Source organism: Dasypus novemcinctus, chromosome 6 (genome assembly GCF_030445035.2).
Source record: "Dasypus novemcinctus isolate mDasNov1 chromosome 6, mDasNov1.1.hap2, whole genome shotgun sequence".
Lineage (NCBI taxonomy): Eukaryota > Metazoa > Chordata > Mammalia > Cingulata > Dasypodidae > Dasypus > Dasypus novemcinctus.
Window position 1 is genome coordinate 25,321,614 of NC_080678.1, and position 16,222 is coordinate 25,337,835.

Genomic DNA, 16,222 nt, shown 5'->3' on the forward strand with positions numbered 1-16,222 from the left:
TTCCAAAGTAAAATTAGTGTAAGAAATATACTGCCAGATTTGCTACAGATGTGGGCTCTGACACGTACACACAGGGACTCTGCTATTAATCACATGTTAAGATTTGAACATTATGAGGTACAAGGCAGACAACCATTAAGTTCAAGGTCTGAACTGATTAAAAAAAAAAAAAAAAGAAGAGAAAAAGGATTCGTGTGCCTGTGTCCGCAATTGTGTTTAAACGGATTGCTTTAGAAGATATCGTTCATCCCTTCCGCTGCCTTCGCCCCATTTTATTTCAAGGTCGGTCTGCCTTTTGTTTGGTTCCTTTCACTCTGACACACATGACAGTTCTCGGGGAGAAGTGCAGCCCTTGGGCTGTCCCGGCTGCTCGCTGGACTAGGACGGGAATGTGCTTGTTCAGCATTTGTTCAGGGGAGCGGGGACTGCGAGGACTGTGTGGACCCCGGGGCCAGGGCAGCAGGAGCACTTCGCCCTACAGGCCCGCAGCGCCACCTGCCTCGAGGGTCAAGGTGGCCCCGGTAATTATGCCAAGGCCATGCATTACTCTGACAAAGTAATCCATCAAATTATTTCTCACAATTTCAATTCGCCCCTCGAATTTTCCTTACCTCCAAAGCCAGCTGGATATTATATTACTGAAGCTGTTGAAAGGGTGGAATACTAGTCACGGAGCCAAAGGCCAGGGCAACTATGCGATGCATAAATTTTTATTGTTTGCTCAGTATTGAAATCTCATTAGGGTCCATAATTCATCTGAACACCGTGAGCATTTACATCTGTTGATCATGAGAACTTAGAAGGAATGTACACCTTTGGCTAACGTTTAGAGGAGGCAGTGGTGTGTGTGTGTGTGCGCGCACGCGTGCGTGTGCGTACATGCGTATACATTCAGATGTTTTTAGCCCTTGAACAGCTGTGGTTTAAATATCCCTTACTCACACCAATTTCCAACCAGAATTTAAATATCCCAAAGTTGTTTTCCTTTGGCAGCTTTCAGACAAAGACTCAGTTCTCTGTGAGCCCAACTTAATCAATGGTGGAAAATTCCACTCATTGCATGTTGGCCTTAATGCAGTTCTGCTGGGTTAATTACATCAGAATTATCCCAAAGATTACATGCCCTTCGTTCAACGTATATGTGTTTTTGTCTTTACTTAATTATGGCTTAAAAATCCACTGGAGAGAGAAAATACAACCGTGACTGTTTCTGGGTCCCAGGGACATCCAAACTTGCATCCATATTTTTTGATTGTACGAGTATTTAAACATCTTTCTTTCCTACTATGTTCTGTGCTGTCTGGCAGTATTTTCATTCTCAAGGCTCTTAACAGTTCCAGGAACACTGTATTTTGTGGGTGACAGTACTGACTCACAGACTCAGAAGTAGAAGGGGCCAGCCCCCTCTCCAAAGCAGGAACCCCCCAATAACACCCCCTGACAAGTGGTCCTTCTGGAATGCATCCATTTTTGGAATGAACTATGGCAGCAGCTGAAAGGCTCTTAGCAAACACTCGCCAGCAGTCCAGGGCAGAGATGAAGAATGGTGTGTCCGAAGAGAAGTCCAGAGGGAATTTAGGTAGACCAGATGCAATTACCTAGGCTGGCATCTGGCTAGGGCACCAGTGCTAATGGTCCCACTATAATTCCAGCTGATGGCAGTGATACCTTCTGATGAGAGTCTTGTCAACTACAAGCTGCTCCTTAGCAGGACTTCACTAATACTCTACGACAGGAAAAATCAGATACAGATGTTTTCACTCAGAAGGCCTTGGAAACGCTAAAGTCCTATCTTCTCCTCAAGGAGAAAGGGCATGCACTTCCACGCAGGAAAAAGGAGCCAAAGGGCCTTAACAAAGGGGCTGGCCTGATCCAAGCTTCATCGCAATGTCCCTTTCCAACATGCCTTCCAAGTTAGCTTTAGGTTTCGTGTTCCACTAGCAATGCTAGCTACAGGCTGGACACATGGGGTCAAGTGAGCACCAGAGAGGGCTATGGGAAGTGGTTTGGCTCCAGGTCAGAGCACAAGTTTCTGTACGCTGGGATAAAAGGCAAGAATTCTGAGGATGTTGTGATGAGCAAAATCAGACTCGTCCCTGTCTTCATGGAGTTTACAGACCTTAATCACACACACACAAAAGATACAATTCCAAATTGTGCTAAGTTCTACAGAGGAAAAAGGTAGAGTTCTAGGAGAGTGTAGAAGAGGGGAATTATGTCAAACAGACCTTCCAGGAAAGCAGACCCTGAACTGGAGTTGGAAGTGCAAGAGGCTTATGGGGAGGGGTTGACATCGCTGACCTATAAAATGGGAAGGAAGCAGGCGAGGGCAGGGAGAGCCTACAGATTCTCATGCAGATCCGACATCTGTGAAAGCTAAGAAGGGACAATGCAAGAATGGGCAGCTAGAGCCTCGGCTGGTGATGCAGAGCTGACTGAGTCTCAGGCAACACACTGAGGTGCTTTGGAGCAAAGAGGGCCCAGTTGAAGAGGCCCACACAGGGCAGAAATGTTCAGTCACTGCTGGGGGCCGCCTAGAAAAACATGGCCAGCTCCGATGCTGAGACGGGGCTGGGAGGTGCCAACATATGGAGCAGACTGCATGCTCATAGCTTTATGGCTGCACCTCCGTGGCTGCCACAGGACTGATTTAGTCTAAGGCGTCAGGAAGGGCTTTCCTACGAAGGTGATGATGTTGAATTGAGATCTGAAGATGAACTGGGTTAAAGCAGTGAAGGGGGAGGGGCGAGTGGGGGTAGAAAAGGCTCCCAGGCAGGTGGCATGTGCCAAGAATGGTTATCCAGAGTGGCATCAGGGTGGAGCTGAGAAGACATTGTACCCAGAGAGCAGGAAGCCAGGAGGAGGATGGTGGGAGGGAGGTGAGCCAGAGAGGAGGCAGAGGTCAGATGGCGCCGGCCTTGTGGCCCCTGGTGAGGATTTCTATTAACCAAGTGGCTTTGAGAAAGTTACTGCCGTTCCTATATTTAGTTTCCTAATCTGTAAAATGGGAAGAACAATACCTGCTTGATAAAATTAACATGAAGATTAAATAACACACATCGAGCTCTTAGTGCAGTATCTAGTACATGGCTGGAACTTGGTAAATGTTGGCTATTATAGGAAACCTCAACTGGATGCGCCTTCTGAACAAGGGCCAGTGAGAAAAATGGACTTGCCTTTAATTTTGTTTCCAAAGGCTCACAAAGTTTTATTCTGAAATAGCATGCATTTAAGAAAACTGCAAATGAAATTCCTTGATTCCTTTTTTACCACCCAAACCCTGAATTATTAAAATTCCAGGTGTACATATAAGTTTATAATTAAATAATGAACATCAATAACTCAGAACTTGAATAAGTAATAAAAATAACTTGTAACAGTAAAATAATCTATGAGAAATCTAAGAAACAGAGGTGCTATTAGCAGCAATGGCACAATGCAAATGAGGAACGGGGCTATCCGGGGCACAAGGGCTGTTATAGAAGAGCAATATTATAATAAAAATATATTTTTTTCTCTCTCCAGGTTCACCTGCTTTTGTGAGTACGTAATCCTTCCGATACTTATTTTCAGGTTATTCCAATTCACAGCATTCAGGAAACAAAGGAAGATAATCAAAGGGATGACAAATGCATGCTGGCTGTAGATGCTGAAACACATTTGATTGCCAAAGAAAATTTTTTCCTATATGGTGGGTTTTTTTTTGTTTTTTTTTAAGGGGGTGAGCATGTACTAACCAAACTAGAGGACATTCTCTGAATTCAAGTCTAGATGATTTGAAACAGCTGAACATAAGTCCAGTTCCTATACCACTGGGTTCGTGAGTACATATGAATTTGGAATAACCTGACCCATAAGGCGAAAAAGAGGGAAACTTCCTTATGTAGATGTATTCACAATAGACTTATTTTATTGGTGGCAATTAAATCACTGGTCATTTCACAACTGTAGTGTCACTGCCATGCTTGTCTCTGTGTCAAAACTTAGTCTTCCCTTAAAAATGATAAATCCCGCAGCCACTGTCTTACAGCTTATATACCTCTTCCTTTGACTTCCTAGCATCTAGTAAATTCACAAAATTATTATTTTCAGCTGTTTATTCTACCCTGGAAGATGCTGACTACCTCTGACACTTAGAAGAGTACATAAGACTGAAAATAGGGAAACGGACTTTGGCCCAGTGGTTAGGGCGTCCGTCTACCACATGGGAGGCCCGCGGTTCAAACCCCGGGCCTCCTTGACCCGTGTGGAGCTGGCCCATGCGCAGTGCTGATGCGCGCAAGGAGTGCCGTGCCACACAGGGGTGTCCCCCGCGTAGGGGAGCCCCACGCGCAAGGAGTGCACCCATAAGGAGAGCCGCCCAGCACGAAGGAGGGAGCAGCCTGCCGAGGAATGGCGCCGCCCACACTTCCCGTGCCGCTGACAACAGAAGCGGACAAAGAAACAAGATGCAGCAAAAAGACACAGAGAACAGACAACCGGGGGAGGGGAGGGGAATTCAATAAATAAAAATAAATCTTAAAAAAAAAGACTGAAATATCTGGCCTCCACTCTTGGCAATCTCGAGATGAGATACTGGTAATATCACCCAAAAAACTACAAATGTGTGTATTCTTTGGTATTTTCCCTCTTATCCCTTTTCAAAATGCAAGAAAGCAAACGTGAGGTTTCCACAGCCACCCAAACAAAAGCATCTTCTTTGAGAATGTGAAAGTATTCAACAAATCAACTTGGATTACCGTTATTATTATTAATATTTTCTTTTAGGAAAAAGTATCACACAGCTCCTGAACTTCTCTTGCATATTTCTTTCCTGTGCCAAAGCTTATCGACTCTTAGGTCATCTTGCTATGTCGAAAACTCTTGGATCACAGAGTTGAACTTAAGCAGATTGAACAGGAGTTTCTTCATTCAGACAAAAAAACGCCTGACGAGAAAGCTACTCACGTCTCCCAGGAGAGGCATGAGAAAGCCCACTTTGTCACATGTTGCAGGGTAGTATTGCCAAAAGTTTCCAGAGTAAAATTCCTGAAGGACTGCTACCTGATCCAATGGCTCAATGGTTCTGAACCTTTCATTAAGGTGGATGGAAATCAGGTGCAAGAACATTTTTAAAAAACTCTCCCGAGTGTTTTATTTTGCTGTAGATTTGCCAAGTATTCTTTCAGTAAAACGGGAGTGAACCAGGACAACTCTTAGTCCTGTACTAGAATAATCAAATTCTTTAAAGTATAACATTCTGTGAGAGACACGGATTCTGGGTAGACTCCTGAGTAGATTCATGAGTAAATTCTTGTGTAATGTGTAGATGAAACCGCAATCAGGCATAATTTACAATGGCAGTGGTTGTCTCTGCCGGGCTGGATGAGTGGGGATTCGCAGGCTTAATGGCTTCAGCAGTAGAACCAAAACAATTGCTTACAGGTAGCTGCCTTTCCCTAAGCCTTCACAGATTCTTCAGTCCCACAGCGAGAAAATGAAGTTAAAAATGTGGCAGTGTTTATCTAGGTGACCGATAACTCCGAGCCATGTATTTGAAAGGTGATTTTTTGGAGAATAATGTGTGCTCCACGAGGTTTTCATGGAACCTGCTGTCCTCAGAACTTTCTATTTTCCTCTGTGAAAGTGAAATGACAGTCCAGACAGCATCAGATTTAACTTCGGCAGTTACTTGGGAAGGAGGCAGAGGACCAACACCACAATGTCCAAAAAACTGCGCCCTGAGGAGACTGGGTAGAAATACTGGCATTCCCACATCCTGGGCCCAGACTGGCCAGCCCGGCTCTCTGCATTCTTTTGTCTTTGACGAACCCGTGCCAGGCAGGGAAAGGAAATGAAAGGTCATCAAGGACCACTGGGTAAGGGCTCTCCACCGTGCAGATTTTACATTCAGAATAAAATCCTTACGGTGAAGTCTGGTTTTTCTGGCTTATAAGCCTCAGAAATGGCCTTTTCCTCATAATGCTCTATGTCAAAGACACCAAAGCTAAACTTTCTGTGCAATAAAGGGCTGCCCTGTGGCTGTCTCCACCCTCCCAGCTGCAGAAAAGGGAGGGGATTTATTTGTCGGTGACCACTTCAGGACCTGAACTTGGGCCAAGGTCCTGGAGCTCTGCCCCGTGGGCCTTGCCGTCCTCCCCCACTTCAGCAACTGCAATGCAGCTCAGGCGCGATGAGCCGCGCCGTCTCGTTATTTTCTGGTTCTCCGTGTACAGAAATGGGTTTCCACCACGAGGACTAGCTAGGATTCTTCCAAATGTAAAAGAGGGACAGGCACGGACCTGGACTTGGGTTTTGCTTTCCGGAAGTAAACAAACCAATTATCAAGTAGGCGGATGTCAGAGATTTGAAATTCTACCAATTAGGAAGGGAAAGCTTCGAAAGACATGATGCTTTCGGTTTCTCTTTGGAAGCAAGCCTTGAGAAGAGGGTCTTTAAAATTAAGTCCGTACAACTAAAGATGTGGGAGAGAGAAAACTAAGACGACAGGACTTCTCTACGTGAGCTGCCAGAGTGCCTCTTGGGACGGACACGCCGAAAGTATTCTGGGATAGGAGGAGCTAGGGGTGGCGCCACTGGCTAGCACCTCACACAGATGGCTGGCCGGCGGGACAGCTGGACGGAGGGACAACAGACAACAGTGGGGAGACAAGCGCTCTGCTCAAAACCATCCTGTTTCTGGGACACGGACCAGAACACAGCGCCCGGTGCTCTGGCCCTGACCGCGCCTCCGCCTGCCCTTGCACCAGCGCTGCTTCTGAGCGCCCCGAGGGTGCAGCAGATGTTAAAAACTAACGGGGAAACCTTTAAGCGATGATGACGGAGTTCACAGGGTTCGTAATCCATGTACCCCACCCCGATTCTCCAGCGATCCCACGGAAAGCTTTCAAACAGTGATCGGCACCGAGGCAGCGCAGCGCGTGTAGAACACGCCGATCTGCCGGTGATTACCCTCGGCTGCTGTAAAACAATCTCGCTCCCCGGGTGAATGCAGGCTGCGGCAACAATGGTGTTATTGACTTGTTGCTCCGGCTCTATTTAGTTCCTACCCTCGGGGCCACAATCAATAGACTTTGCACCAAGTCAGCCTAATAAATCCCAGGCTCTCACTGGAGGTTTGCCAGAAAACGGCAAGAAAATCTATGGCAGGGAAACACTTAGAGTGCGAAGAGCGAGAAAGCTGCACTGACAGCTGTATAAATTAATTAACAAGGAACTGTTTATTCTTCTAAAAGATCAGATGGCACATTTATCATCATTGAAGAAGTCACAGACAGACTATCACAAAATTATCTGGGGATATAAAAAAGCCCCCCACAAAGCTGGGCACACAGACACACACACACAGATGCACAAAGTCCTCTGCTCTAGGGCAACCTTTTTTCAATTACTCAGTGGATAAATTTGCCTTCTTAGCACTAGTCCTGGTCAGTCTAGTAGTTCTAGCTTATTTGATAATATTTAAAGCTTGTGGTTGAAATAGCCACGACAAAAATAAAACACTGATCATTAACAAAGGTGGACCCTAAGATTTGTGTTTTTTTCTTTTTTCTATTTTTCTTGCTAGCAGGAATTTGACTCCTGTTTGTAATGCAGCAGTGGAGGAAAAATGCTTTAGTTGATAGAAACACTAAGAGGTCAGTGCAAGTAAATGCCAGATTATTTCAGATTACTGCAAAATAGTTCAAGGGTATTTTCCTTATTTAATAAGCAAATAATCTGTAGATTCAGTGGGATAGGGCCCGGGATCCTATTACCTTAATTGAACTAAGCTTGGGCCAGCTTCGGGACAGGAGAATTTTCATCCACCCATTGAGAACAAATGCAAGAGATCAATGGGGCTCATAGAGCTTACTTGCTACTGCAATGGTAACTTCCAATCTTCTTTGATTTTAACTCTGCCCACGCTAGTGTAGAACCTGTAGCTTGATGGAAATAAGTCTTTCTAAATACTAAGCAATTTCAGTTTCTAAATTCAAGGGTGGGGGTGCTAGAAACAGTCTTTAAACAGAATCACAAGATCCAGCCTCAACATCACTCAGCTGATTGACTAAACTTGGTGAGAGTCTATTAGTTAGAAGGTACTGAAACAGCCATTCACTGGCTGTGACACAGGCATCATTGTTCTCAGGCGTGGAAAGCTTATTTCATTGCTCCGGTCTAGCCTGGGATATGTCTGCCCTGCTGCATGTTAACACACTCCTGCAAACACAAAAGGGCACAGCAATCCTCTCAAACACATACCCTTAAACCTGACAGGCTCTGACATGTACACACGTGAAACCCATTTTTATTGTGGGGCTGCTAATTGTGTTGTCCCAATAATTTATTGCCTCTTATAACTGTTTCCCAGGTAATAAGAGTTAATTGACTCAAGAGGTTCTCATCTATTGCAATTATCTCCTAATATTGCACATTAGGCCCGTGGACTTTCTATTAATCAGGTCAAACATGTTACCAAAAGAGATGCATCCAAAAAAATAAAAATGTAAAAAGCGGAACTTAAAAAAACCACCACCCCAAACTTATTTCTAAATATGTTCCCATAAAGTTGCCCATCCTCAGATGAATTTCTTATCCCCTGCTCCACCTGGCCTTCTTCTTGGAGACTGGACAGAGCCACAGGACTCCAGAGTTCTCCTACTTGGCTCTTGTCTGATTAGCTGTGAGAGGACCAAGGTTCAGAGGGGAAGTGGTGGTCCTGGGGAGCCCTGGGGAGCACCTCCAGGCCTGGGGCTTAGATCTCTTTCTTCCACCCCTGACGTTTCAGCCCAGATAGAAAATATCTATGAAGCTGTCCTCGACAAAACAGAAGCAGAGGGGCTTCCTCTCGATTTTGGGGCTCTTCCTCAGCCTGTTCCCACTTTATACACCCCTCCAAGGCAGCTCTTGACCTGAACACTCAGCCTTTTTTTTGGCACTTTCTCCACTACCCTCTGCATCCCAGTGTTTCGGCTCTAGGTTCCCTGGCTTCACTGCCTAACGGCATGTGTAGTAGGTGCCTCTTTCCGCTGCTCCCCCCTGCCTGGTCTTGTTTAAGTCAATCTGGGGTTCTGAGCATCAGCTGTCTTCTTTTGAAAAATGAGGGAGTTAGAGGGAAGATTCCTCCGGACCCTTCCTCTCAGTCCTAACAGTCTACGATGTTTGCCAGTGACGCCTCATGGCTACGGTGCTTTGTCATGTTTTGCACCCCAGTTCTTATTCCTCCCAGGCCCTGCACACCTATTCACTCTCTGCTGCCCACCCCAGGTGAGATGTTAGATTGTGGCAAGGACACCAGGCCTTACCTCAAAGACAAGGTACCAATGGAAGGATTTCAGGCCAGGGGTAAATCTCAAACCACACTCGGAAGAGTCCTCAGTTCCTACATTTAGGCTGTTCTGGAAAGGCAGCCTACTCAGTCCTATGGCTACAAGTTTTCTTCCCAATCACATGCTTCTTGCCAGGCACCAGGGGCACCACTTCCAACCCCGAGAAAGAGTCAGCCCTGGACACCTCCTGAGACCACCCTCGACCCAGTCAACGTACACCCGACCGTGATCCTTTTCCAAGACATCCTGCGGTAAATGCTTTTGGTGGAGGAATGGGGCCAGCATAGGATAGTTTGGGGGGGGAGGTGGGAGGGGGTTGCTGTCTCTGGAATTTTCTGTTGTGTGGGATTCCAGGGTTCTGGCCTCTATGATCTGCAGTGACAGACACACATTTAGTCTTTAGCCTGTCAATAGGGGAGGTGAGGAGAATGAATACATGTGTTTTGGATGGCAACTATATTCCAAGTATGCTATGCTTTCCTACTCCTGGAGTTGCTTTCTTTAATCCATCTGATAATACAGAGAGACCGGTATCATCATGCCACTTTAGAGATGAGAAAACTAAGGATCAGAGAGGTTTAGCAACTTGCCTTAGGTCACAAGAGTGACAAGAGAATCAGCTTAGTCTTTTGATAATGTCAATTCTCTTTCTATTATATGCTTCTTCTGTCCAAAAGGCCAGGAGATGACAGGAAGATAAGAGGTAAGTATAAATTAAGAGTGGTGAAAATCACTAGCCCATTGGTTATAATTTCATCTACTTAATGGAGCACGTTATGAGGTTTAGAGGTATACTTTATGGCAGGCAGGCAGACTGAGCTACTGAGAGCAGAGCAGCTCTCCTGTTGTCAAAGTTGACACTACTAGTCCTGCTCCAGCTGGCCAATGGGCCTTCAAGCTTAACTGGACTGGGTTGAGGTGTGACTTGGTGGATGACAACATCAATTCACAGCTCCTCTTTTCCTTCAAAAACATGCCTGTACAACTGGATATCCACATGCAAAAGAATGAAGTTGGAACCTTAGCTCACACCATATACAAAAATTAACTCAAAATGCATCAAAGGCCAAAATGTAAGAGCTCAAACTATAAAACCCTTAGAAAAAAAAACAGGTCAGAAACTGACCTTGAATTTGGCAATGGATTCTTAGATATGACATGAAAAACATAAGCAACAACATCGATAGATAAACTGGACTTCATCAAAACTAAAAACTTTTGTGCTTCAAAGGATACTATCAAGAAAGTGAAGAGACAACTCACAAAATGGGAGAAATATTTTCAAATCATATATCTGACAAAGGACTTGTATCAAATAACTCTTACAATTCAATAATGAAAAGACAACTCAATTTAAAAATGGGCAAAGTTTCTAAATAGACATTTCTGCAAAGAAGATATACAAATGGCCAATTAGTACATGAAAACAGGCTCAACATCATTAGTTATCAGGAAAATGCAAAACAAAACCATCATGAAATACCACGTCACCTGAGTAGGATGTCAGATAATAACAAGTGTTTGTGAGGATATAGAAAAATAGGCCCCATACACTGCCGGTGGGACTGTATAGAGGTATAGTCACTTGGGAAAACAGTCTGGCAGTTTCTCAAGAAGTTAAACATAGAATTACCATTTGACCTAGCACTTCCACTAGTGGGTAGATACCCAAGAAAAATGAAAACATACATCCATACAATAATTTGTGTACAAAGGTTAATAGAGGCATTACTCCTGATAGCCAAATGTTCATCAGCTACTGAATGGATAAACAGAACATGGCCTATCCATATAATGGAATATGTGGCTATAAAAAAGAATGAAGTACTTATATATATGCTTCAACATGGATGAACCTCGAAAACATGATGCTAAGTGAAAGAAGCCAATCATAAAAGATCACAAATTGTATGATTCCCTTTATATGAAACATCCAGAATTGGAAAATATGTAAAGAAAGTCCTTGCTGGGGGATAGGGATATTGGGAGGTGAAAGCTAAAGAATATGGGGTAACGAAATATTCTAAAATTGATTGTGCTGATGACTGCACAACTCTGGGAATATACTAAAAACGATTGAATTATATGCTTTCAAGGGTTAATTGTATGGTATGTTAATTATATCTCAATAAAGCTGTTACCAATCAACCGAACAAAAAATGAGCTGTTCTTTTACCAAGCTGCTTTGCTGTGTACTGGACACATCTTTTTCCACCTTTCTTTTCCCAGCTCTGACGGTTTGCCTCACTTGGCAGGGGTGTGCTCATTTCAGAAGAGATTTCTCCATTCCTCCCTTAAGTGATGGAAAGAAGGAGTGCTGGGAATGAGAGCTGCCAATTCTCATTGCATACTAAATGCCAGGCTCTATACGAAGGGTTCTACAGAAGTTAACTCATTTCATTCCTACAACTGTTTTCTGAGACAGGGACCATTATCATCTTCATTGACGAAGAGGCATGTAGGTTGCTTGTTTAAGGTATGACAGCTACTTAGTGGTAGAGCCTGGATTGGAACCAACCTCACTCCAGAATCTTGGCAGATGTGAACTCAGTTATGTGCTGTACTGGAAAGAAAGCCAGGGTCTGAACTCCAGGAAGCCTCCGCTTGCTCTTGGGTCTTGGAGAATCCTGAAGGCCTCTCCATTCTAAACCACCAAAAGGGTTTCCTGGGAGAGCCAGAAACTTCTTTAGAGAGAAGTTTTATTTATCCTGATTATTTCTAAAGCAAGTCATTTAAATATGAGGTGGGGAGTGGGGAGCATTTTTTTTCTCCTAAAGCAGTTATAGGGGACACCTTGAACCCCATCTTTACACCTCTTTTTTCCTGAAAATTAATTTGTTAGGAAGAAACATATTTGGGAGATTTGAAGGAGGCATTTCTATAAAACATGTGGCAGAAGTAGAGTGTTACAGGATACTATGGAATTAATTTTCTTTTAAAAAACATTTGGAAGTAATTTCTCCTGTTCATGAGGCTGTATCTTGTAGCCTAATTTTTGTTTTCATGTCAAACCATAAAACTCGCTATACAAGTTTAGCAACTTTATGTAGTATTCCTGCCTTTGCCATTAACTTGCTGTGATCGCAGGCCAGTCACTTACCCTTTCTGGGTGCCAGCACCCAGTAGAAGTTGTTTGTGGAATTGAATTGTCACGTGTGTACTATGAGTGGGTTGGATTAGCTCAGAGGTCAGCAGCTGGCAGCCAATGACCAGATCATGCCTGTTGATATATTGGACGGGCAGGTATAGTTTTTTAATGTTTAAAAATAAAATTGTTGCCAACATTTACAAATGGGGAGATTTGTAATCTGGTATTCTGGAAATGCGGAAGATCTGACCCCAGTAGGCCCATGGTGGAATGGATTCTGAGATGCCTTTTGGATAGGGCAGCCAGTCTCCAGTTTTCCTCATCATCACCTGCCTCACTTTACTCACTGGTGGTACCTCCCTGGCTCCCATAGGAATCTGATTAGGCCACCTCTGAACTACATCTTTCCTTGGTTCCCATCTGCTCTACCGGCTCTGTGCTAAGCTTGGGTAGTGTTCCAACAGGAAGGTAAGAGCAAGGTGAGACACCTGGATTCGTCTGTATGCTTTTTCAAATACCATGCCGGGCATCGGGATGCATGGCTGCACGGATTGGTGCTGTTGCCAAGCAGCAAGGGAAGCCCTTGTTAATAACACCCAGACCTTCAAGCTTGATACCACACCCAGCAGCAGCACCTGAGGGACACATCTAGGGAGCACGTGGCCCTCACCACTGCTCTACGTGGCCCAGGACCTCTAGCTTATGGATGAGGGCAGGCCCAGGGCTATATTCAGGTACAACCAAGGAGGCTGTTGTTGGCAAGTCTGGCTTGCTAAAGACTTCAGGGCAGAGAAATTCAATGGTTTCATCTACCATTCCAAATGAACTTGGACTCCAAGTCAAATCATAATCTTCTCTACGAGAACTGGAGACAATGAGACCCTGAAAATTAAATGATAAAGCCTTCCATCAGAGCAAGCACAGACTCCATCCAGGCCTAGGAAGGGCTCCCTTTCTAGCGGTGACAACTGTTTAACGAGGCTCCTCTGACAGCCATACCTGCGCGCCGTCCAGGCAAGGCCTGTGCTCTGTGATCTGAAGTCATCAGGGCCACAGTGGTGAGCTGGAATCTCATCTCTGCTGTGGATATAATTAATTGCAAATTTCAGCTCTCCCAACTCCACACAAAAATTATTTGGAGTGTGCATGTTATTTCCCTTTTCTAACCCTTTCTGTTTTTCTTTTAAGAAATGAACAATTGTCAGTCCTACAAGGCCAGAATTACTTCCTAATGTGATTGTTTTTTAACTTATTTTGAAATAATTTCAAAGTCAGGAGTTTGAACTTTGAAATAATTTCAAAGTTACAGGAAATTTGTAAGAATAATAAAGAGTTCCTGTTCCCTTTACCTAGACTTACTGAGTGTTATTATTTCAGCCCTTAAGCATTACCTCTTTGTCTCTCTATTCCAGGATTCAATCTAGAATCATGCATTATATGCATTGTCTAGTTGACATGTCTCTGTGGTATCCTTTAGTCTGAAAGCCTAACGTGATTTTTAAAGATGCTTTCTCTGTGGCATCAGAAAACCGAACAGATAGAGGTTAGCAACATGCAAAACAAAACAAAACAAAGACCCAAACAACAAACCAAAATACAAACAAAACCCCCCAATGTAATGGTAAATTGGTAAATGGTCCTGGGGCGAATCCCAGATGTTTCCTTGCGCTTTAGCATCTGCTCTAGGAACTACATCCTATGCTCAAAGTTGAGAAGGCAGACTGAGAAGTTTAGAAGCTTTTATTTTGGCCTTATACTTTCTTCCACAGACAACTGCCATGTCCTGCTCTAACAGCCCTAGTCTCTCCAGGAAGGGCTTTGTCAAGCAGTAATTACATTTCCAGGGTGGTGGAGCTGCTTTTCCCCCAGCCTTGTGTCTTACAAAGAATCTAAATCATTCCATTATACCATGACAATGGATCCTCACACTTGTCAAGCAATTTGTTTTAATTATGTAAATCACTTCATTCTCTTTTCAAATATCTGCATGGAGTTGCAAGCCACTGGAGGTCAAAATAGGATGTGGAATACATGGGGCAGGCAAAGAGAGGGGCTGAGGGAGGCCTGCCTTTGTCACCTGTCACACAGGTGGGGTGCAAGAGGAGACAGCCGCACACAAATCCCAGGAAGGATCTTGGGACGCAAGGCGGAAGTAAGGTGGGATCATCCTTGACACAAGTGCTTCCATGGCACACTGAATAAAGCAGGGCCATGTATTCTATTTGAGACCCTGGAGATCAGGGCTCTAAGAGATGCTGTAGCCTCTTTTTTCCACATACTCTGCCGCAGCCCCTTTGCTAGATTCAGGAAAAAAGAAACCAAGTGTCACCCAAAGATTGCTATTCACCCTCTTCAAGGTGCCTGATAGCACTAAGACTAGTCCTGGGAAAGGGCTGAGGGTCCAGAACATTCTGAAATTTACAGCACCTCACTGTGCCTTGTGTGGGGTCTGTGTTTAAAATAAGTTGGTTAAATTCCCCATTGTTCTCCAAAAATTGAAACAAAAATTTTCTCTTAGCTAAGAAAATTGGGAGAATGCAGAGAAATAGGAAGGAAGGCAGGGAGAAAAGAAAGGAGAAAGGAAGGGAGGGAGGAGGCCATTTGAATACCCCAAATACATTTCCTCCCACTCTTCCATCACATCCCACTTACTGCCTGTTTTCAGTACTGCGTCGCGTGTTTTTACACAACATAATGCAATGACTTCTCTACTTGGGTTTTTAGTCAGATAGCCTTTACCTGATACTTAGCACTTTATAGGCTCTTATTTCCTTTTACAGACTAAGTCTGTAATTAGAGTGTACTGCCTGTGAACTGAACCCAGGAGCTTCCATGTAGTAGGTGGGAGCTCAATCGCTTGAGCCACATCCGCTTCCCATCTGGTTATTTCCTTTTAAAGAATAAAAATTCATATGGCTAAGAACTGAGTCACTTTTAGCCTCTATTTTGGAGGATATATATTGTGTGTGGAACAAGATTTAAAGAAAATATTGCTGTACCTTTCTAACTAAACCACAACGGTATGGATTGTTGTCCTGTTTCACTTTTTCTTTTTGGCTGCAAAGAAAGAAATCTCTCTCTCTCTGTAAGGAAGGACGTTGGTGTTAAGGAGCATAACTACCATGCCTTCCAATGCTTTGGTGAAACCTCAGATGTGAGGCCTTTTGGCCAAGCGACTGTGAATTCATATTGTTGGAGCATTTGTTGTGTTGCTGGGGTTTGTAGCTGTCTGTAAGTTTGGTGTGATTGAACCAAGACAAAAGGCATATGCAGATTTCTACAGAAACTATGATTCCATGAAAGATTTCGAGGAGATGAGGAAATAAGAGTACAAAGTGATTTGGGGGCATAAAGAATTTCTTTGGATTGAGTTCCCTGGATGTTTGTCACTGACCTGCCTATGCTCCTGAATTAAGTAACTTGAATATGTGGGCTATGGAATAATTTCTCTTGATAAATATCAAATAGTATGTAAAAAAAAAAAAAAAAGAAAGAAATCTTTGGCTCCCATCTCTTATCCAGTTTATCTGCCACCAACACAATCTCACAGTTTCTTAAATTACTGATGACTACTGAGAATACTTATGCTATCTTAAGTTTCCTTTTCCCTCAGCTACCAAAGGACAAGGTTGGAAAAGAAGCACGTAGGAAGAGTTTTTCAGCACTCTTGCTAAAAGCCACTCCTTCTTCTCTTTCTTATGGCAGGAATCACATCAGAGGCTTTAGGCTTACATACTTCAGGATCTCTGACCATTTTTTGCTCATCAGAAATGAGTATTTTTCTCTCCCCTTTGAAGGGCATGAATACTTTTCTTCTTCCCAA

The 16,222-nt window shown here is 43.8% G+C and overlaps 1 protein-coding gene across 5 annotated transcripts in view; it reads right to left on the bottom strand.

Moving 5' to 3' along the window:
- Positions 1–16,222, bottom strand: part of VTI1A (vesicle transport through interaction with t-SNAREs 1A) — a 361,387-nt gene that overhangs the window by 35,338 nt on the left and 309,827 nt on the right. For 2 of the 5 annotated variants that reach the window (XM_058298418.2, XM_058298417.2), the window contains one exon: positions 13,399–13,479. The exons of the other annotated variants lie outside the window; for them this stretch is intronic. In XM_058298418.2, coding sequence (XP_058154401.1) covers positions 13,399–13,479 — 81 coding nt within the window. The remainder of the gene's footprint in view (positions 1–13,398; positions 13,480–16,222) is intronic. 5 annotated transcript variants of the gene reach the window in all.